At 43.6% G+C, this 22,403-nt stretch overlaps 1 protein-coding gene across 1 annotated transcript; it reads left to right on the top strand.

Annotated features, from left to right (window-relative positions):
• The first annotated feature begins 609 nt into the window (after positions 1-609).
• YWHAB (tyrosine 3-monooxygenase/tryptophan 5-monooxygenase activation protein beta) lies at positions 610-22,402 on the top strand. Its single transcript, XM_045082166.1, has 6 exons — positions 610-804; positions 15,020-15,322; positions 17,497-17,620; positions 18,505-18,668; positions 19,997-20,092; positions 20,405-22,402. The coding sequence occupies exons 2-6, from the start codon at positions 15,029-15,031 to the stop codon at positions 20,459-20,461; spliced, it is 735 nt and encodes a 244-aa protein (XP_044938101.1). The 5' UTR covers positions 610-804; positions 15,020-15,028; the 3' UTR covers positions 20,462-22,402.
• The last annotated feature ends 1 nt before the right edge of the window (position 22,403 follows it).

Raw genomic sequence — 22,403 nt, 5'->3', positions numbered from 1 at the left:
AGGAAGGCACCAGAGACACAGGCTAAAAAAAAAAAAAAAATGACTTGGCTGGTTCCATTCCTGGCACTTCATGGGGCCTATCCTGTCCACAAAAGGAGAAAATGATGAGTGCCTCGAAGGGCTGAAGGGAAGATTAAGCAAAAACTGAAGGATAAGCAATTTCTGTGCTTCCCTAGGTCCAGTATTCCCAAAGCACACAGCCAAAGGGGATTGACCTCAGCCTCCGACCCGGTGGCGATTCCTTTTTGGGTGGAGAAGGAACCGATGACCCCGGCGTCTGTGGGGCCGGCCCTGTAGGGTTCTGAGCCCAAGCTGGGAGCGCAGCACCGTGGGCTCGGGCCGGCCCAAGCCCTCCCCTCGCCGAGTACCCCCGGTTCCCACACTCCCCCCCCCAGCTCCACCCACTTTTCTCCCACAGCCTCTTTCCGCCCCCGCGCCCCCATTTCCGTCCCCCTCCGCCCGCCCCCTCCTCGCTCCCCGTCCGCAACGACCAGGTCTCCCCGCTCTTCCTCCTCCCTCCGTCAGCGCCCCTCTCGGGCGGCCGGGGCAACCCCGTGTCCCGCTCGTCCAATGAGGAGTCGGCGCAGGGGCGGGGCGGGGCCCGGGCCGGAGCGGAAGTGGTGACCGGAGCGGAAGTGGAGTTGCCGCCACCGCCGCCGCCGATTCCGGAGCCGGGGTAGCTGCTGCCGTCGCCGCCAGTGCAGCCGCCGCCGCTGCCACCTGAGGAGTGGGCTTGGGAAGGAAGCGGTCACCGCGCTCGGAGCTTCGCTCACAAGCGTCTTTTCCTCCTGTTGCCCTCCCCCGGTGAGTGCGGCACGGGGTCCGCCCGGGGCCCCTGGGGGCCCAAGCGCGAAGCTTCCCCCCACCCCCATCGGCGGCGTCCGCCGTAGCGAAGCGGGCGACCCTGCGGGTGGGCCCCGGGAGGTGGCGGCGCGCAGCTTCCTCGGCTCCGCGCGGCCGCCTGCGGCGCGGGCCCGGCCTGGCCGCGGCCCCTCCCTGTTTCCGGGGCCGGGCCCCTTAGCTCACGGAAAGGCCCAGGCAGCCCTTGCCGCCTGCGGCCCTGCCTTGCGGGCGGGGTGCGGCTCCCTAGGGGGCCGGAAGGGACCTTCAGCCGCGGACCCCCGACCCTCTCTCCCGACCTACCTTCGTGGCCCGCGCGACCCCTCCCTGCTCCTCGGGAGGCGAAAACCGACCCTTTAAGCTTTGTCACCCCTGCTCCTTGTTTTCTGGTTTCCAAAAATTAAAATTTAACCAAATACGGGCGAGTTTGCGAACCGCAGGGCTTCTGTTGACTCCCTCTCTGGATGGGTAAGGGGTTTAACCTTGGGAGAGAGCAGAGGGAAAACCCCCTCCCACTTTGCAGTAAAGCCATTTCATCATCGTTCGCTGGTTTGGGAGCCTAGCAGGACCCGAGATTCCTTGAGGAGCACAGGGTTGAGGTTTGAGTCAAGAAAATGCATTTGTTGGACCCGGTTACGGAGTCAGGCCCGATCCTCAGGAAAAACAGATCAGAGGCTGCAAATCGGGAGCGTTCTTCCACGGTATTTATCGTCATTTAATGCCTTTCTTTTGTGTCCTCACCCCAGCTCCCCCCATACTGTGTGTTAGCACGTTTTTGGGACTGAAATTTGCCTGGTGGCCTCCCTGGTGGTGGGGAAGGGATAGGATTGATTCGGGCCCTTTTTCTTCGGAGGATTGAGTACATCTTTGTCTATTGCAAATGGAGAACTGCATGTAATTGGATTTTCGAAGGTGGCAGTATTGGTAAGACCATTTGCCAACCTTTCTGTAAAAATGCATGTCTCTTGTCCTTGTCTTCACTCCTTTTCTTGTTAGTAAGGCTAGATAGCATCTGACTCGGATTTTACTTGCCCTGAGTGGGAGACCGGATTTGGCAGGATGATGTTAGGAACATATAAAAATCAGGCGGCCACAGGATCCAAAAAGAAAGATGAAGCATTCTCAAGAATATGAAAATTGTCTCCATTTCTCACTGTGTCTCAGTTGTTCCTTTGAAACCACACATACAGGCAGTTTATAGAACTGGACACGTGGCTACCCAGCTTTTTGCATTTTCTCTTTGGAAATGTGTATGTATAAATAATGTTTGATATCCGATTTCCAGTGTCCCCTCTTTCTCAATTAGGAATATCTCAGTCGCCTCAGCCCTCATTTTTTAGGATCTGTTTCCTTAGCAGCATGCAGGAAGGGGGAAGGTGAAACCTATCAGTTTTACTAGACCCAACTTAGAATTTTAGGTGTGGTCTTCCAAGTGGAAGAGTAATAATCCAGTAGCAACTGCTGAGTGATTTTCCTAACCTCCCTTTTCAGTGAGATAAGAAACCATTCACCCACATTACAGATGAAGTTTTTATGAGAAATGAGGTAATTTGGCCTAGACCACACGCCTAATTTTTAGATTGAATATCCTCATTCATCAGGAGCAAATATTTCTGGACTGTCAGCCCCTGGAGTATGGCTCCTACCCTATAATCTTCTGTGCATTTCCCATCATGCAGTGCTTGTGTTACGTTGAAGCCATTTTAGAATTGGAGCTCTATAGATCAGGGAGGCAGCCTCCATAAAACCAGGCTGAGCAAATTCCCATGATGCTAGTTCCGGAGGCAGAGTCTCCAGAGATTTGAGCCACTGCGAAGAAAAGTGCCTTTTGCCCATTTGGCTGTGGATACAGAAACAAAGAGCACTGGACCTGGAGTCAGATAAATTTGATTCAGTTCTTACCTGCAGTGTTTTCTAACTGTGGGGTATTTAGTATGTTACTTAATCTCTGGTTCTTAATTTCTCTATCTCCAGAGTTGTTTTGGGGGCCTTTTTACAAAGGGTAAACTGTTAAATGTAAGCTTTTGGTTTTGTTTTTTTAATCACAGAATTCACTATTAATGGCTTTCTTTTTTCCTCCAGCTGCATTCTGATGAGACCCATCCCTGCTTTGTATACATGTTGTTTTCAAAAACTGATATGTTATTGTAGAACTTTATTTTGTGTACCCCATGTCCAGTCTTTCTGAGCCTCTTTTCTCATCTGTACAATCCAGGTGGTAATAGTCTTTGTTGTGTTCTTGTGATAAACTGAAAAATCAAAATAAGCATTTGGGATATAGTAGGTGTTTAATATATGTTATTTGACCATATCCGTGAATATACAGAAAGACTAGGTACAGCGTATATGCTATATAGTATAGACACATAGAATCTGTCTCTGTGATTTATTCACCAACTGAAGAGGTAGCATCAGGACAGTTAGTCTGTAATAATAGTAATAGCTATCACATTACCTGCTGTGTGTGAAGCTTTGTTCTCAGCCCTTTACACATACTAAAGCCTTCCTAACAGCCAGTGATAGGTAAGTACCGTTAGCCCCGTTTTACAGATGAGGAAACTGAGGCACAGAAGAGTTAAATAATTTTCCCAGAGGTACACACACCCACACACACGCGTACACAGCACAAGGTAAGTAAGTGCTGGAGCCAGGAATCAAACCCAGCAGTCTGGCTCTGGTGATAAGTTTCTACCGGTGGTGGAGCGTTTTTCTTATGAACCCCATTTCGTCCTTAATTTTTCTTTACGTGTCTCCTATCAAAGTAAATGTGTTTCGACAGGGATTTTAGCTATTTTTGAAGATACATATGTAATTTATTGGAGGAACTATATTCATTCTGGCCTGTGGGGATGATACTGCTGGTGTACATCAGGAAGCAAGCTGGTGAAAAACCCAGTGTTGTCGCATTTACTTCATGTCAGGGACACAGGTCATCAGTTACTTTGTAGCATTTTGATTTGTCTGATACTTGGTTCTTCATCTAACAGAATTTGATCAGGACTCCCATGACTAATTTTGGTTTATCATACCACTTTTTCTGTAGATTTTTAGATTTTCCATATTTTGTTGGGGAGGAAGAGAAGAGGAACTAGTAAATTAAAATTGTAAATTATAATGTCCTATTAGGGTTCTTCTTCTTTCAATGGTATCAGACTGGGCCATTTTCCTTTAAGGAGTAAGGATACCCCAGAATGAACTAAGGTTTACTTGTAAAGGGACTTCCCATTCCTTGATTCCTACATATTTCTAGAGAGAAATACACCGTAGCAAGGGAACAAAAAATTCATTGGATAGAAGCAACTTTTAAGTATTACAACCATCTTGGTCTCTACATGAATATGGTTCTGGTCGTCATCTTTGTGTCATGAGGGAGAAACTCAACAGTTGGAGCTGGATTCTAAGGGAATTTTTTGAAGGGGAATACTTAAGGAAGAAAAAGACTAAAGTACTTTCTATTTTGGGATACATGTGCTAAAAGCCAAGTAAAGCTTACTGCTTTTGGGGCTAAAAGATCTTCTAATATAGGCACACTTACGTGTTTCTAATGTGTGCTTATAATGAGATGAGACTGATTGATGGCCTCAAGAAAACAAGCATTCCCAGCAGGCTGTAGGTTAGAGAGATGACTTTTTTTTTAATGGCCAGTCCTCTCTTATGTAAGTTTCTTCCTGTTAGTTTTATTTCATTGTTTTCCCCAAAAGACCCAGGAGTAAAAGTTACTTCTGAATGGCCTTGACCTGGACAGAGGTGACAGTAAAGTAGATATGAGTCCTGGCCATTGTTACTGTTTGCCCACAAACCTCACCTTAAAGCTTGTTTGACAGTCTTTTGAGCTTTTTGGCATATGCTGTTTTTAAGTTAATTTTATTTTGATTTTTAAAGCTAGATAAATTAAGGCTGATCCCTGAAACCTCACTGTAATAACTCTGTATGGGTTTTGTTTTGTGGTGGTTTTTTTGAAAAATTGTCCATTCTCCCTTTTCCATAAGTAAGCATTGAGAATCGTAGGTGATCTTTAGGAGTTAGTGCCACATAGAGGAAAGCATGTGTGCTCATTTTACCTATGGGACCCTGGGCAAGTTACTCTTGGAATCTATAAAAGGGCAGGGGTACCTACTTCATAGGATGTTTAGGATTAAAGGAGTTGATATTAAAGCCCTATTGCTTTACATGTTTGGGTAAACTATAAATGATGAGTATTTTTATTACATTTACCAAGCCAGTTAGCTGATACCGTCTTTTGAACAAAAGAGGAGATGGACACACAGTATTTCAAGGGCTTGTTGAAACTCTTTTTGAATCTATAAGTATAAAAATGGGTAGCTGAGAAACATTAGTCAAAAAGCATAGTGTTGTTTCCTGACTGGAGCTGGGGTGGCTCTATTCTAAAGTACACTAAGGCAGAGGATAAATATAGTCTGTACTTTATAGGTCAGGTGTGGTCTACTTACTCTGTCCACATAGGAAATAACAGCCTTGTTCCCTTCTTTTAAAAAAAAAGTGCACTGAGTGATCGAATAGTTATACTCAGCATGGCACCCATTGTGCCACACATTGGGTGCCCAAAGATAAAAGTCTGGGTTCCTACCGTAAGCTCACAATCCAATGTGAGAGTCAATAAAGACATTTACAGTAAATTATGCTAAGTGCTACTTTAGAAATAGGCATAGGTAAGTTAACATGTGCCTTTTCTTCTAAAAGTCTTTAAAGAAATCCATCTGGATTTAAAAGAAATGAGGTGTGTTGGAAGTGTCCTTTCAGGCCTGGCTGACGACATTTGTTAGACTTCGGTGTGGCTACTATTTGAGTGCTTACAGTGTGTAGACACTGAAGTATTTTGCATCATGAACTAAGTTACTCTTTCCAAGAACCATATTAAATGAATGCCTATTTTATGCATGAGAAAACAGACTCTCAGAGATCAGGTAGCCTGTGGCATTGGTGTGTGGTACTGGTAAATTGGGCTGGGTCACTCCATTGTATTGATGGGCTCCAAACTTTTGAACCCTATTCCCAAAATGGACCAGTGGAGCTGCGTTTATGGATCCGAACTAATGGATTGTCTGGGATTGATCATCAGTTGCGAAGAGGTTAATTTATTGTCTTATCTGCTGTTGATTCACAGTGCGTGACCTTGAGCATATCATTCAGTACCTCCATTTTTTAAAGTTTAATTTTGGCCAGTTGGACCTAAATTACAGTGATCCTTAGCAACTGACGTGGAAGAGGGAAGAGATTTTGAAATGAAACTGAACTTTCCCTCCACAGTTATGTGTTTGCTGGACATCAGCACTAACGATTTTGTATTTAGGACATGCTGTGTTTCATTTTCTATCAGAGACAGGCAAATGTTTGAATGGAGTTCAGTTTATGACAGGACTATGAAATTTGTGTGTAGAATGGCACACAGACATTTTTTAGAATGGGTGTTTTTCAGTGAGGAGATTTCTTTAAGAGCCAGGAGTACTTCACTTTTTCTGGGTAACACCCCCTAACCACCTGGCCCCACTGACATTCTCAGGTCCTTCCTGCTGTACCTCAGCATCTGTTTTTCCTTCAGCAGAGTGACTCCGGAACTCTAACTTTGGCCTTGTGGTGCTGTGAGTCCTCTGACTGAAATGGTACAACTGAACGCTAGTCAGAATTTACTGTCAGTTCCTTACCCGATGGAAGCTTGTAAAGATGCTCCAGTCAGTTTTCCCTCCAGATTCATAACTCTGCTCATCTCTTTATTTACTTTGGCCTTTGATCTCTTCAGTTGCATCTAGAAAAACATAATGTGCTCTTTATTCATACATCGGCGTTTCTTGTCCCTACCTGGGGTATCATTTTCCTCTCCTGGCAGAACCCCTGCAGCCCAGAAAACCAGTGAGGACCCAGCCACTTTTACACTAAACCCCTTCCCTCTAATTCTGACTGGTTTCTTCAAGAAACTTTATAACCCTTGAGTATGTGCCATCTCCAACTGGAGGAGTGTGAGCTCTCAGAGACAAGGACCACACTGTTCTAATTGTATTTCTTTTGAATTCCAAGAAAAGTCTCTGGACATACTGGTAGTGTGTTCATTTACAGTGATTTCAACACACATTAAATTATATGCATTACATTTTAATGAAGTAGTGTGTTGGAGCGCCTAGATGGCTCAATCAGTTGGGTGTCCTCTTGATTTCCGTTCAAGTCATGGTTTCAGGGTCGTGAGATCCGGCCCTGTGTCAGGCTCCACACACTGAGCATGGAGTCCGCTTCAGATTGTCTCTCCCTGTCACCCCCCCCCGCACCCGTCCCCAAAACCCAAACCAAAACAAAAAGAGTAAGAATATGTCTACTGAGCCTTTACTCTGACCAGCACCACATTGCCATTTTTTGTACATCCTCAATAGCTGCTAATGTTTCCTTTTAACATTTAAGGAAACTGAGGTTCAGAGAAGTTACTGTAAAAAAAAAAAAAATGGCCTAATTTCTCTTTAGAAGCTGAGGTATGTATTATGTAGGGCTTTCCTAGAAACAAATTCCACTCCTGTGTGTTTCATAATAGAGGTTTAGTAATCCTCACACAGGATAGAATCCTCAATTTTAAATTTCTAGGAAATTATCAAATTAAATTAAAGCTCAGTATTTCATAACTGAGCATGGGGCGCCTGGCTGGCTCAGTCAGCAGAGCATGCAACTTTTGATCTCAGGGTTGTGAGTTCAAACCCCACATTGGGTGTGGAGCCTACTTTAAAAAAAAAAAAAAAGAACAAACAAAAAGAATTAAGCCTCTTCTCCTTGAAAACAAAACAGAGCTGAGAGTTCAGTACTTCTAAAGGCCACATTTCAGAAGGTCATTCTCTTACATTGCAAGGCTCCTTTTTTTTTTCTTAAATATGGTTTAACAGTGGGTAGTCATTTCTATTCTTTTTTTTTTTTTAATTTATTTATTTGACAGACAGAGATCACAAGTAGGCAGAGAGGCAGGCAGAGAGAGAGGAGGAAGCAGGCTCTCCACTGAGCAGAGAACCCGATGTGGGGCTCCATCCCAGGACCCTGGGATCATGACCTGAGCCGAAGGCAGAGGCTTTAACCCACTGAGCCACCCAGGCGCCCCGTCATTTCTATTTTTATTTTTTCCCTCTTATACTGGGTGTCTGCTTCTGGCCTCTATGAGATGACCTCTCAGTATCCTGAATCTGGATAAGAGAAATCCCTTGGGCAAAGAATTTTGGACTTGAGGGCCTTGGTGGATTCATACATACTCTTACTCTTGTTTCAGCATTCACTGTCAGATTTGAGGTTTCATGTATTTGTAGGAAATCCTGTTATTTCATGGGCACCCTTGGAATTACTTCTCATAATACTCTTTGGAGTGTTTTACGAAAATGAAATACTTTTGTATGTCTTTTTCTAATTCTTCCTGTTACATGTGTCTCATCAGCAGATCCATGATATTAAATCCCTTCTTTTGACAACCATGTAGTCTTGGCCCAGCGGTCCCTCTTTTTAACCCCTCCATTATTAGATATTTAGATTGTTCCCAGTTTTTCACTCAGCAGTGATGGTTTATTCCACACCTGCTTCCCGTTCTTCTAAAGGGCTGCATCCAGTGGCCTCGGGCAGACAGACACATGTTGTCACCCTGCGGCTGTGCCCTGCGGCTGTGCTTGAGAGCTGTGCAGAGACCTGTCCTTGTCTTCCCGATCTGAGCCCAGCATGGGAACAAGTGGGCTCTGGTGTCTCTGTGCAGTTAGTGCCTGGCCTGATGGTGAAGCTGCTAGTCTTTTAAGGTTTTTGAGGAGGCAAATAAAAGCTCTCTTGCTGAGGTATTTTTGTGGTAGGACCATCGGTTGAAAGTCTTAGAAGAAAAGTAGGTCCTGATTATAAACCATCATTTCTTAATATTCAATTCAAGAAAATTCAGTTAGGAACTAATGGATACAAGTGTTAAGTTACCATGGATGTCAGGTTTGAGGCTGTTGAAGGGTGGAGTCTTATCTAGGAATGTTAACACTGTAACATTTTCACTTCCCGTAGGAGATGAATCTTGACTGGCTTTCCTTCTCATGGGTTGTATGCTAAATAAATAAGAATCCAAGCTCACATTGTGGATTGAAACAGTGATGTGGAGGTCCTGTGAGAGGAATAATAGTACTTCCATTTGGTTTGCACTGTGCATTTTTAAAAAAGATTTCCTTTAATTTCTTGCATCTCCTCTTCCTAGCACGTCTCCTGAGGAGGATGCTGTATCGCCAGTGTACAGATTGGAAAGCTGAGGCTGAACAAGTTCACGTAGCTTTGTAGTTCACAACCCACTCTTAGACCTAGCCCTGCTGCCTTTTTTCCACCCCACTTACAGCTGCCCTGGCTTCTCTCTGCCCTCTCAGGACAGATTTGCTGAAAAAATTTACAGCCACTTGCCTGAGCATTAGTTTTATGCTTGGCCCAGGGTGAGACCTTAAAGGAGAAACAAACGTGAAGGTTTCCTTTGAGGACATATCCATGTGGAACTGCCTGTAAAGGGACACTGCTCCTCATCTGTACCAGAAAACTGACGTGGTGTAGGCCCTGGACGGTGTGACAGGCTGCAATTGGGTTTGGGGCTCACAGGCCGGAACCTCAGTGGGGGCTGGGGTAGCCCGGGAAGACTTTAGCCAGTTGGTTGGATAGAGTTTGCTTAGGCAGGAAGTAAATGGGAGAGCATTCTAAATGAAGGAACTAGAAAAGCAATTTCAGGGGTGTTTGAGCGTGCCACTTACGGAGTATTCAAGGATGTCCAGCCAGAGAGAAAGGTACCTTTAGGAGAGTGGCTGATGATAAAGCCTGACAGGTGTGGAGGAGCCAAAATCCTGTAGAAGGACTTTGAGGGCCAGGCAGAGTTTAGATGGAGCTGCTAAAAGAGAGTCATTCAAAGGGACGGAGTGAGGGTAAAGGCAGAACCAAGAGCCACTTTGTTTTCTTCTTATTTTTTTTTAATTGAAGTATAGTTGATACACAATGGTAACATTAGTTACCATGCATATCGTGGTAATCACCGTAACATGATTCATCAAGTCTGTGTGTTAATTTGTGCTCACCCAACTGTATCCCCAGCACTGTACTCTCCCACTGCCACTAACCGCAGTCCCTGTGCTGTGCCTTTGCGTAATTTTGATGTAGGGTGCAGGAGTACAAGGAATAAGGTGCAAACATGAGGATTTAATGTGCTTGTGAAAAAGAGGTGCTTTGAATTATTTGAGCAGGGAGAAGACGCTGCCAGATTTGCAGTTTTATTCTTTCATTTGGGGATTTGTTCATTCATTGAGCAGATGCTTGTTCGTACTAATTATGTGCAAGGCACTGTGGGAGATCTGCCCTAAAGAGTTGATGGGGTGGCGAGGGACTTCAAGATATATACAGATAATTTTAGTACTGGAGAAATGTGATAAGGACATTAAGAGAGGTATAGATGAAATGCTTCGTTGAGAGTACTCTCAGCTTGGAGCAGTGCTGTCCAATAGAAACAGCACGAACCGTGTGTAATGTAAAATTTTCTACATTTAAAAAGTACAACGAAACAAGTGAAATTTATTTTATTTAATCGTTTTTTAAAAAACTTAACTCCATATATCCGAAATACTAAAGTTTCCACGTGTCACTATCTACATGTGACTGGTGGCTGTTAAATTAGACATCTCCAGGGTGCGCCTGGGTGGCTCAGTGGGTTAAAGCCTCTGCCTTCGGCTCAGGTCGTGATCCCAGGGTCTTGGGATCGAGTCCCGCATCGGGCTCTCTGCTCAGCGGGGAGCCTGCTTCCTCCTCTCTTTCTCTGCCTGCTTCTCTGCCTACTTGTGATCTCTGTCAAATAAATAAATAAAATCTTTAAAAAAAAAAAAATTAGACATCTCCAGCTTAGCGGTTTAAGAAAGTCTTCATGAAGGGGATGGCTCTTGAGCCCTACTCTGAAGAATTTTGTATGCTGAGTAAATGGGAGAGGACATTCCAGGCAGAGGGAGTGGCTTGGTGAGCAAAGACAAGGAGACAGAAAAGCAGACTCTTTAAGAAAACCATTTTGGCAAAAGCACAAATTGTGTGGAAGGCATGTTTGGGTGAAAGTCTAGGAAGATAGGGAAAATCTTGCAGGGAATCTGACTACTATCAGCAGGAGAGAACTTAAAAGAATTTTGAGCAGGAAGTGACTCGATCGAAGTTTTAAGAATGGGTCTGATCATAAAGACATGAAGGGGACTACAGGTAGTGGGTCTGGGAGAGAGTGAATGGGAGATTTCTTGCAGATGTAGAACTAGGAACAATTCCAGATGTCCCTTGTCTCCTGTCTTCCTCCAAACTGCTGGGTGTTGTGTAACCCATTTCCTGTTGAAATTGGTCTAGCTGCTTCAAAATCCGTGTTACATAAGTCAAAAGTTATGTAAGCAGGAGGCATCAGGACATTTAGCTGTGGATTTTGTTTGTTGTAGTTGTTTTGTGTGTGTGAGTGTGGAATTATTTTTTAAACAGATGAATACATTTTTTAAGGCATGCATTTGGTCTTCCCATATCATGATGGCTCTCAGTGTCCAAGGGCTCTTTCCGTGATCCTGAAGAAGCTTAAAATAGTTGGCTCCCCAAACAGGTCACATTTGATTTTGAGAGAGATAGGGCATGTACCTTTGGGAGCTCCCAGGGAGTAGTAAGGATTCTTCAGAGAGGTGTGATTTAACTTGGAGTGTTTGGGAGGGGAGCTTAATCGGGGGCTGGGCTGGTAAGGCCAAAGAATTTCCATGGCATCTTTAGCAGTGTTGATCCTTTATATTTCTCTGTTACTCTTTTATAATCCTGTATGGGATGGCTTAGTTCCGAATTTATTTTTGGCCAGGATTTTACTAATTGGAAGCTTTCCTGTATAGTTGCGCAGGTGCTGTTTGATGAACTTTGGAGTGGGCCACTGAGTGACTGTAACTTTGGATTTGTCTGCAGACCGGAACATTTTTGAAGTGAATTGAAAGTTGACTTCTGCCTACTTCTCACTTTGAGGAACAGTGAAATAGGATTATTTGCTGGTGGAGGTTGTATCCTGACTGAAAGACTTGCAGTCAAGAAACTTAGACTTAGGGGTGCCTGGGTGGCTCAATGGGTTAAGCCTCCGCCTTAGGCTCAGGACGTGATTTCAAGGTCCTGGGATCCAGCCCCACGTCTGGCTCTCTGTTCAGCTCTGCCTGTGTCTGCCTACTTGTGATCTCTCTCTCTCTTTCTCTCTCTCTCTGTCAAATAAATAAATAAATAAAATCTTTTCTTTTTTTTTTTAAAGATTTTTTATTTTATTTTATTTTATTTTATTTGACAGAGGGAGAGATCACAAGTAGGCAGAGAGGCAGGCAGTGGGGGGCGGGAAGCAGGTTCCCTGCTGAGCAGAGAGCCCCATGTGGGGCTCGATCCCAGGACCCTGAGATCATGACCTGAGCCAAAGGGCCAAAGGCAGAGGCTTAACCCACTGAACCACCCAGGCGCCCTAAATAAATAAAATCTTTAAAAAAAAAAAAAAAGAAGAAGAAGAAGAAGAAACTTAGACATAAACTGAGAAGGTATAATTTGAAGCTGAAGAATGGTGTCCTTTTGATGTACCTTTTTTTTTCTTTTTTTTTTTTAAGATTTACTTTTTGATTTGCCAGAGAGAAAGAGAGCACAAGCAGGGGGAACAGCAGGCAGAGGGAGAAGTAGTCTCCCCCCATGAGCAAGGAGCCTGATGCAGGACTTGATCCCAGGACTCTGGGATCATGGCCTGAGCTGGAAGCAGACAGTTAATTGACTGAGCCACCCAGATGTCCCTTTTGGTATACTTTTATCAGAGTAGACTAGGAAGTGGTGTGGCAGCTAACAGCACCAACATCTCAGTAACTTCACCTCAACATTTCTTTTTTATACTGCCATGTCCAGTGCCACCCTGTAGGAGTCAGTGTAAACAGTCACTCGGGGACTCGGGCTGCAGGCCCTAGCACATCGTCCGAGAGCACAGGGCCTTCTAGACAGCTGATGACGAAGAAGAGAGCCCGCGAATGACATACAGGCTTTGCAGTTTTCACCTGGAAGTGGCATCATTTCTGCTGTCTCATGAGACAGAACTCACCCTGGGATCCATCCTGGTTGCCTGGGGGCTGCCGGGAAACGTAGGAGAGCAAGTGGAATGTTTCGTCAGGATTATTATCTCTGTTACAGTCTCATTCCAATGACATGGTGAGGAAGGCAGGCAGATCAGGTAAGACTCACTTCACTGAGCAGAAGCTCAGAATTAGTTAGTGAGTCTTATGTAGAACACAGCTGGAGTATGACTTAGATAATAAACTGTGGGAAGAAAAATAGTAGTTCTGAACTTAGGGAACCAGCTCCTTCTCAGTTGTTTAAGTTGGGAGGGGCGGATCTTACCATTATGCTCCATTTAATAAAACATTTTCATGTGGTAGTGCCGTGTCTGTAGGATTCCACACTTGAAAATACAGAAATAACTTGAGGTAAAAAACCATTTTGTGAGGAGGAGACAGTACTTCTTTTGCTATTTTAAAATTATTGTTTTCAGAGTTCTAAATTGTGATGCTGTGTATATTATAATGAAAGAATTTGGCTTTTTTGTTTTGTTTTATTTTAAAATTTTATTTTTAAGTAATCTCTACACCCAACATGGGGCTCAAACTCATGACCCTGAGATCAAGAGTTATATGCACTGACTGATCCAGCCAGGTGCCCCTGTAAGAATTTGTTCTAAAAATACTGATACTTCTAGGGGCGCCTGGGTGGCTCAGTGAGTTAAAGCCTCTGCCTTCAGCTCAGGTCACGATCCCAGAGTCCTGGGATTGAGCCCAGCATCGGGCTTTCTGCCCAGCGGGGAGCCTGCTTCCTCCTCTCTCTCTCTCTCTGCCTGCCTCTCTGACAACTTGTGATCTCTCTCTGTCAAATAAATAAATCTTTAAAAATAATAAAAATAAAAATACTGATACTTCTAGTAGTATTTAACCTTATTACAGTTTAAGATAGTATTGTATTTTTACGCTGTGGCACAGATGGACATACCAAAATTTAAATGAACAGTCTATTGAACTTACTGGTTAACAAATTTTTTAGTTACATTTTATCCAAAAATTACTGCATTCTCTGTAAATGGGGATTATTATAGTGGGGAACTGACTAAGGTGAGGTGAATAAGGAGTGTTTACTGATAGGTGTATAAAGGATTTGGTGAACTGAGGTTACTAAAATTTTTACTATTTCAGAAAAGATTGTAAATGAACTCAGTTATGGTTTTTAGTTCCGTTGCGCGTCTTGAACACACTCCCAGCTCTTGTGGCCTATACCATATAGATGATTAGCACTGGATAATTTGTACTTAATGCTCTAAACTTCACAACACACCTTCACGTAGATTAGGTCATTTGTTCTCACCGCAGCCCCACGGAGAGTAGGTCATGTTCTTTCTTTCTTTCCAGTAAGGAAATTGAAGCTCTCAGAGGTTACGCGATGTGACCACTTGTCAGTAGCAGAGCTGGGGCTAGAAAGAGCCAGATCTCCTTCCCTTCAGTTGATGCTCTTGTCCACAGTGTATCCTGCAAGTTAGCAAAATGCAGAAGATAGGACAAAAATGGCTTCTGTTTTTCAGGTTCCTACTGCTTGAGGGGCACTGCCAGATGTAACATTTAAAGTCCTGTCTTTGCTTTAAGATTGAGGCAGTCCTCAGACTTGAGGTGTTTTTCCCAATACCGTGGGGGGGAAACTAGATTTGGTCAAAACCAGACAATTCTCGAAAGAAGTTAAGGAAGTGTATTTAGCATAAGCTTCTAAAGAGATAGTTCTCCAGCAGCCCGCGTGTGATGGGGAGGCCGATCAGACTCGCGGGGACGGGGAGGCTGGAGTCTGCGGTCTCTGAGCAGCGCTGCCGGACACGTCACTTGCCTTCTCTGAACTTCCACTTCTTCTCCTCCAGAAAGGGGGAAAGGGATTGTTGTGAACACGTCTGCTCTTCAGGACTGTTGGGAAAATTAATTGGCAAAAAATTTAGCAAGGGACTGAGCCCTCTGAGTGCTCGTGTTCAGTACGGTGGAGTGCGTTTGCAAGTACACGTTTCGTATTTACATACGATTCTTGCCCGACGGGTTGGGAAAAGGTTCACACATGCATTTCCAGGGCCCTGAAGCCTGACATTTGCTTTCTCTCTCTCTCCTCCCGCTCACTCCTGTCCTAGGGAACGACCATGGATAAAAGTGAGCTGGTACAGAAGGCCAAACTTGCCGAGCAGGCCGAGCGCTATGACGACATGGCCGCAGCCATGAAGGCCGTCACGGAACAGGGGCACGAACTCTCCAACGAGGAGAGAAATCTGCTCTCTGTCGCCTACAAGAACGTGGTGGGCGCCCGCCGCTCCTCCTGGCGCGTCATCTCCAGCATTGAGCAGAAAACAGAGAGGAATGAGAAGAAGCAGCAGATGGGCAAAGAGTACCGGGAGAAGATCGAGGCCGAGCTGCAGGACATCTGCAATGACGTTCTGGTAAGAGGCCGGGGTTTCGGTTTCAAACGGCGATTTGTGAACAGTATTAATGTAACGCTCAAACGCAAACTCTCGAGCGGCTCATGAGAGAAAGGTGTCGGAATATGCTGGAAAGCTGCAATCAGTCGGAGCTGATTTGTAAGCCTGTGATGTGATGTGATTTTCCTCACTTCCTGTTTGATCAGAGGTTGCTCATCACGAATGGGGTATTTTTCCTCTCCCTTCACAAAGACCTGTGACAAACAGGAGCATCCCTCCCTCTTTTCTTTAGAAATTCAGTCCACATTGGCAGGATCTCAGGTAGGTGCCGCCACAGATGGGCTGTTCTGTGTCTGAGCGGTGATGTCACCTCCAGCCGGGGAGGTGGGAGCCAGAAGCCCCGCTCTCATTCCCCCTCTCCCAGTCCTGGCCACACAGCGTAAGGTCCTGAAAGTTAGCCACATCTGTCCGTTGGGCCTGTGTCCGAAGCCAAATCAAAAATGGTTTGGGGATTGTCCTCACCTGGGTTTTATATAAGCCTTAGTCAGATGATTGAGTCATAACTATTCTGCTCTGGCCACAGTCTGGGGTTGGATGGGAGGGGTGTGTATCCTAGAGCAAATCATGATCATATTGTCTTTCCCTCACATCCTGAGCCCACTGGGAACTTTCTTTTTCTTCCAGGTGAAATCAGGTAAAAATGAACGGTGAGGGCTGCTTTGAAGGGAAAAGGAATTCACACTTGTGGATCTACCTCCTCCCCTGCTGGCTGCCTCTCCGAGTTACTACCCATGACACCTTTCTTTTGAAAACCAGTACAAAGCTTGTCAGCCATCAGGCAGTATCCCTCCTCCCTAACCCATAAGGAGTTACACCCTGGCTGTCTGCAGAGAGTATTAAAGTGACCGCCGCCCCTTGCGCCTTCTCACATCGGTTGATTAAATCCCCTAATCCCCTTCCAGCTAAGCCTTTGCATTGAGCTGCTCTTGTTAGACTCATGGTGGAAGAGTGTCACGGCTAAATCTGTTGCCTGTTGGTAATTTGGGGGTTTGTTAATGGTGCACTAATTCCTGAATGTTAGGTACATCTGGTATTCAGATGAAGTATGGCATGCATTCCAAGGGCAAGAAAATTCCTAATTCCTGAAATGTAGACCAGCTTTTAAGAGCATCTGAAAGAATGTGAAGAAAAGCATGGTACTTACTGCCTCTTAACCAGTTTTTCAGGATGCCACATTCTAAAACAACTCTTCGAAAATATTGCTCTGTATACGAAGCTTGGACTCCTTCAGAACTGCTTTTGTTGTAAGCATAAATGTTTAAAGGAATTTATTCTTAATAATAGTATTAGCTACATTTTGAGTGCTTACTGCGTGCCAGGCATCGTGTTAAGCACTTTATGTACTCTAGCTCATTTGTCCTCATACCCTAGAAGATGGCTATTGTGCTTCCCCATTGTATAGCTGGGAAAACTGAGGCTCAGGATGCTTAGAAATCATTTGTCCAGGGGCACAGATGGTAAGCAGCAGAGGAGGGACTTCTACCCAGGTCTGATTGATTTTCAACTTAGTTTTTGGCAGTTTTGCTCTGTTATTCACCTTTTTCCTCCCAAAAGGGAAAGATGGTTTTTTCTTTTTTTAAATTACAGAAGTAATACAGGTTCATTGTTTTTTTTTTTTTTTTTTAAAGGGGGGTGACCAGGTAGAAGAGTATAAATCAGAAAGTAAAAATCATTTCTAATCCTGTCATGTAGATAATCATTATTAACATACCGATAAATATTCCTCAAGAGTTTTCCCTTATATGTTTGTGTGTACACGTACATAGTTTAATACTAAAATAGGATTCATGTGGTACTTACGATCTTTTTGTTTCACTCAGACTTCTTTTGAGAATCTTTCCGTGTTATTGGTATAGTTCTGCATCATTTTTAAGGCCTTACGTGGCATCCCATTGTATGGCTGTACTTTAATCAACCCCTTGTGGATGGTCAAAAGTGATTTTTAACCGAAGAATACAGACATGTGCTGTTAGGACCTGGGCTAAAAAACACTTAAAAGCTTTGGATGCAAATTATGTTTTTTTAAATCGTCAAAATTATTTAGAAGTGGTAGTGTGTCTTGAATCTCAAACATAGTTTTAACATCTTAAAAATAATATTTCCAGATTCTTAACAGAATGTGAATCATTTTTTAGGAGCTGTTGGACAAATATCTTATTCCCAATGCTACACAACCAGAAAGCAAGGTGTTCTACTTGAAAATGAAAGGCGATTATTTTAGATATCTTTCTGAGGTGGCATCTGGGGATAATAAACAAAGTAAGTAACTTTTTTTTTTTTTTAAGGAATTTGACCAATAGTGGAGCCAGTCCTCCTCCTCAGTAATTTTAAACAGTTTTTACTTTGTTTACCATAGACACGAACATCATGGTACTGAGAATCTAAAAGACCACTAACATTATGCTGACCTGTGATGAGTAGGTCAGCATAAGGGGGGGTTGACAAATCAATATATGTAAGGGGAAAGTGCAGAGGACATTAAAAGTGTGATGCAGTAGTCCATTTAAAGAAATCTTTTTCTTAAAAAAAAAAATAATAATGATAACCTTGAGGATTATTTGGTGTCTGTTCTTAGAAGTAAAACTTTAATATGTCTAATGGTATAAAACCACCACAGTAAATAGTGTTTTGTTTCTTTTATCACATACGTGTTTTGTGATGGTGAGAACTACAGCTCTGCTTTACTAAGTACCTACTATGTGCCAAGTATTTTAGAGTCTCATTTATTCCTTATACAACTCTAGGAGTTCCAGTGGGGATCTACCTGTTATTCTAATGGGGAAACCAAGGCTCACAGAGGTTTTCACTTACTCCAAGCCCCACATTTAGAGAGTAAGAGTTGGGAGTTCAGGTTTGAGTCTTCTGACTCTATATATAAAGTCCATAATTCCTCTACTGGAGCATATTGTTTCCTGTGTTCTTTCTCGTTAAAGGTTATTTCTGCTTTTCTCCAAAGCATTTAATGTGGTACTTGGCTTAGAATAAACGTGTAACAAATGGTTGTTAATCAGATGGTGGAGACACTGACCCCTTGCTTGGTCGCTCCTCATTCCTGCTCGGTGGGGTGAATAACTGGATGGGGGTCCGGCATGTGATGCACCTGGGAGAGAACCTCGCCTTTAATGTCCTTATCTTTCTTGTAGCCACTGTGTCGAACTCCCAGCAGGCTTACCAGGAAGCGTTTGAAATTAGTAAGAAAGAAATGCAGCCTACACACCCAATTCGACTTGGCCTGGCACTGAATTTCTCAGTCTTCTACTATGAGATTCTAAACTCTCCTGAAAAGGCTTGCAGCCTGGCAAAAACGGTGAGAAAGTCCTTGTATGGTTTTTGATTGTAGTATAACACTGCCTCTGTGTGTGTGTGTGTGTACACGTACGTCTTTTTATTGCCTAAATGTAACACCTCACTGTGCTAGTCCTTCTGAAGATGTTCTGGAGATAGGAGTAGATCTTTTGTGACATAAATACAGACCTTTCATTTTTTGATTTCTTCTCAGCACCTCCTGCTGATTTTTGTTTTCGTTGTGTAATTACTGGCTTGGGCAGGTGGTTGTAGAAAATTCAGGGGGAAGGTAGTGTGTTGTTCCTTGTCAGGCTATGGGCTCTGTCAGCCCCTGTTACATATTAAATTCCTTGTACCAAGATTTGAAGTTACAGCTGTGTTTATGAAAGAAAGCAGACCAGGTTTTCTTTGTGTGCTGGGCTACCTCTTGTCTTCTGTTAGTAACTCAGCCGCCTTTTCTACATATTTTTTAGTCTTTCAACATGCACACTGTTACTTAAAATTTTTTTAATTTGGAAAAAGTACATGAAATGAATTATTTAAGGTCCATCACTTAATTGAATCAGATTTAGTGGTGTGAATGTCTGTTCTCCCTTTATTCCTTGTATCAGACCTTTTGAGTTTTAGTAAAGAAAGGAAAGGATTACTGGCAGTTAGGTTTGGCAATTAAAAAATAATATGGGGGCGCCTGGGTGGCTTAGTTGGTTAAAGCCTCTGCCTTTGGCGCAGGTCATGATCCCAGGGTCCTGGGATTGAGCCCCACATCGGGCTCTCTGCTCAGTGGGGAGCCTGCTTCCCTTCCTCTCTCTGCCCAGTTGTGATCTCTGTTTTTCAAATAAATAAAATCTTTGAAATTGGGACGCCTGGGTGGCTCAGTTGGTTGGGCAGCTGCCTTCGGCTCAGGTCATGATCCCAGCATCCTGGGATCGAGTCCCACATCGGGATCCTTGCTCTGCAGGGAGCCTGCTTCTCCCTCTGACTCTGCCTGCCACTCTGTCTGCCTGTGCTCGCTCCCGCTCGCGCGCTCTCTGACAAATAAATAAATAAAATTTAAAAAAATAAATAAATAAAATAATAATGATATGGATTTGTGCTGGGTTGACAGTAATACCTGCTGTGTTACCACATGCAGTGAAGTTCTCGGGATTTTTTGTCATTGTTGGTTGGTGCCTTATAACCATGCATTATCTGTTTGCGGAAACTACCAAACAAGGTCATTAATAATAGCCTCAGCTCCTCTAGAGCACTGTACAGGAAAAGAAAGTATGTACATTTGTTAACAGGAAAAAAATTGCGCTAAACTAGCTCCAGAGAACCTGTGACAACTCTGCTAATGGCTCTTTGTTGCAGGCATTCGATGAAGCAATTGCTGAGTTGGATACGCTGAACGAGGAGTCTTACAAAGATAGCACCCTGATCATGCAGCTGCTTAGGGACAATCTCACTGTAAGTACTGCTGGTTAACGATCCTGCTCTTGGAGGGCTTAGAGTCTTGTTCCTATCACCGAGCGAAGAATTCACTGTTGCCCAAGACTCCCCGAGGGGATTTGTACCCTGTAAGTAGAGTGAAATGTACTAAATTGTTAAGTTGGTTGTAAATGACTGCTAAAGTTTTGGCCTCTGCAGTCCTCATAGTCTGCAGTAATACAGTGATAATTTGAAGCAGTTAAGTGAGATAAGTTGGTCCAAACTGGGTCTACTTCTCTGAGTGAATTTTAGGAGCCTTGTTTTGATTAGAGCTTTCTTTTTCTCTTGCAGCTGTGGACGTCGGAAAACCAGGGAGATGAAGGAGATGCTGGGGAGGGAGAGAACTAATGTCTGTTGTGCTTCGTGATCTGTTCAGTGTCACTCTGTACCCTCCACATATATCCCTTTGTGCGATAAAAAAAAAAAAAAAAAAAGTCGTACGTCGACTTTCAATTTTTCACAGCCTCAGCCTAGCAAAATGGTCCATGGGATAAACAGCTGGTGTGTGTATCTAAAACTCAGATTGGTCACATAAATGCCACGGCATTCTGAAGTTTTGATTTTGATTAACATTGACAGGATTACTGTGTGCTGAATTTTTTTTTAAACTGAACACTGTGATTATGGGGTTTTGTAACTTAGCACAACTCTTACTGGTAGAAAAACTAGACCTAAATTATGTGTAACTTTTTGGAAAGTTTAAACTGATAATCAAATTAGTCACGGAAATAACAGTTCCATTGTAAAGTTGTACAGAAAGTTATAGAGATTATATTGTGACGCTGGGACGCAGAGTGAGACCCCTTCCTGTGACAGCAACTCACAGTAGTTCTGCCTGTTTTGGGGGGGGAAGTACAGACACTTGGCCAGTTTGAGCTGTTGCCACTCAAAAGTTCATGACTGCAGATGTCCACAGTGTCTTCCTCTCCGTAAACTCGAAGCCTAAAATGGAAACTCTTTGTGGCAGATAATTGGGTTTTGACACCGTGAAAAGGCCCAGTGCTCCTAGACCCCGTGACTAACACCCCTTTCCCACAGCCATCTTACTGATTTGCAACTTGGGCTCCATTAGTGGAATCTGTTTTCCTTGTAACCAAGACCTAAAGAAGAGAAAAGCCGTGTATCTTATGAATGGCCTTATCTGTTTCCTGGGTAATACCTTTCAGAGTCATGTTCTGTAGAGATTGCCTTTCACTTAAGAAGTACTCAAGTCTTTGGGTGCTTCCTAGCTTGGGGCTTTTAAATTTTGAAATCGAGACATTCTTCCCACTGTCCTTTTTGACTGTTGACCTTGGTTTTTCTTTTCCCTCTTGAAGTGTCTGTCCTGCTTCTTTACATTTTTTTTCCTTTTCAGTTCTGTTGCTGTCTTCTGTTTGTTGTTGAACACCGAAGGGGCAGGGCGGGGGCCTGGAGGGGGTGAGCGAAGATGGCAAGCACTTTGGTCCACAGGCCTCACTTCAGGGGAGTTGAGAAGAGCCGGCACATAGTTCTGGCTTCCTCTGATTTCTCAACACGCTCGTTGCTCTTCAGTCAGACTGAGATCTGAGTCAAAAAAGTGTTTTTAAATACCCATGATTTCTCCCTGTGTTGCAGCCAGCCCTGATAATGCTTGTTAGTACCTGTCACCAGCTCTCCCAAGTGTGCTCCTTCAGCCAAGTTCACAGACCTGTTTGAACAAGACCCTATAATGCAGGGAAGTTGCATGAACACCACAGTGGGGAGAGTCCAGAATAGCCAGGCCTACCAGTCTCACAGTACCCCCTCTCCCTTGAACATTCCATGTAGCCGTAGTGTCCGCCTGTTTGTCCATCTGCTGAAATGAGAAAAGAAACATTCATGCACTGATTTAAAACCCAAAAAAAGGAAAAAAAAAAAAAAAAAAAAAAAAAAAAACAAAAAAAAAAAAAAAAACAAAAAAAAACCCTCCCCCCTTTCTAGCTGAACAAAAATGTGCAGTTAATACTTGGCGCTTGAAAATGCAGTAGTGAATGTGGAACGAGCCTGTCTGTATATCTGGTAGCTCTTTCTTGCTTCGTTTTTCCTTACCAGTATTCTGCCTCACGTTTGCTTCTGTGACGGTTATATTGCCTAGCAAGCACTCCTGTGGTTGTGAAAATAGTATAGCAAAAAAAAAAAAAAAAAAAAAAGAAAAGAAAAATCCCCGGTTATTGATGTACTAGATTTGTGTATGTCTTTTAAACAGTTCTAGTTTCCACCTTAACACGGAATAATCAGGAAAAGTGTAAAAATTCAAAAGTGAAATAAAAAATTTTATCAGTTGCCTGTGAAC

This window comes from Mustela putorius, unplaced genomic scaffold (genome assembly GCF_011764305.1).
Source record: "Mustela putorius furo isolate JIRA1106 unplaced genomic scaffold, ASM1176430v1.1 tig00000592_pilon_pilon_pilon, whole genome shotgun sequence".
Lineage (NCBI taxonomy): Eukaryota > Metazoa > Chordata > Mammalia > Carnivora > Mustelidae > Mustela > Mustela putorius.
This window is presented reverse-complemented; position numbering and strand designations above follow the sequence as displayed.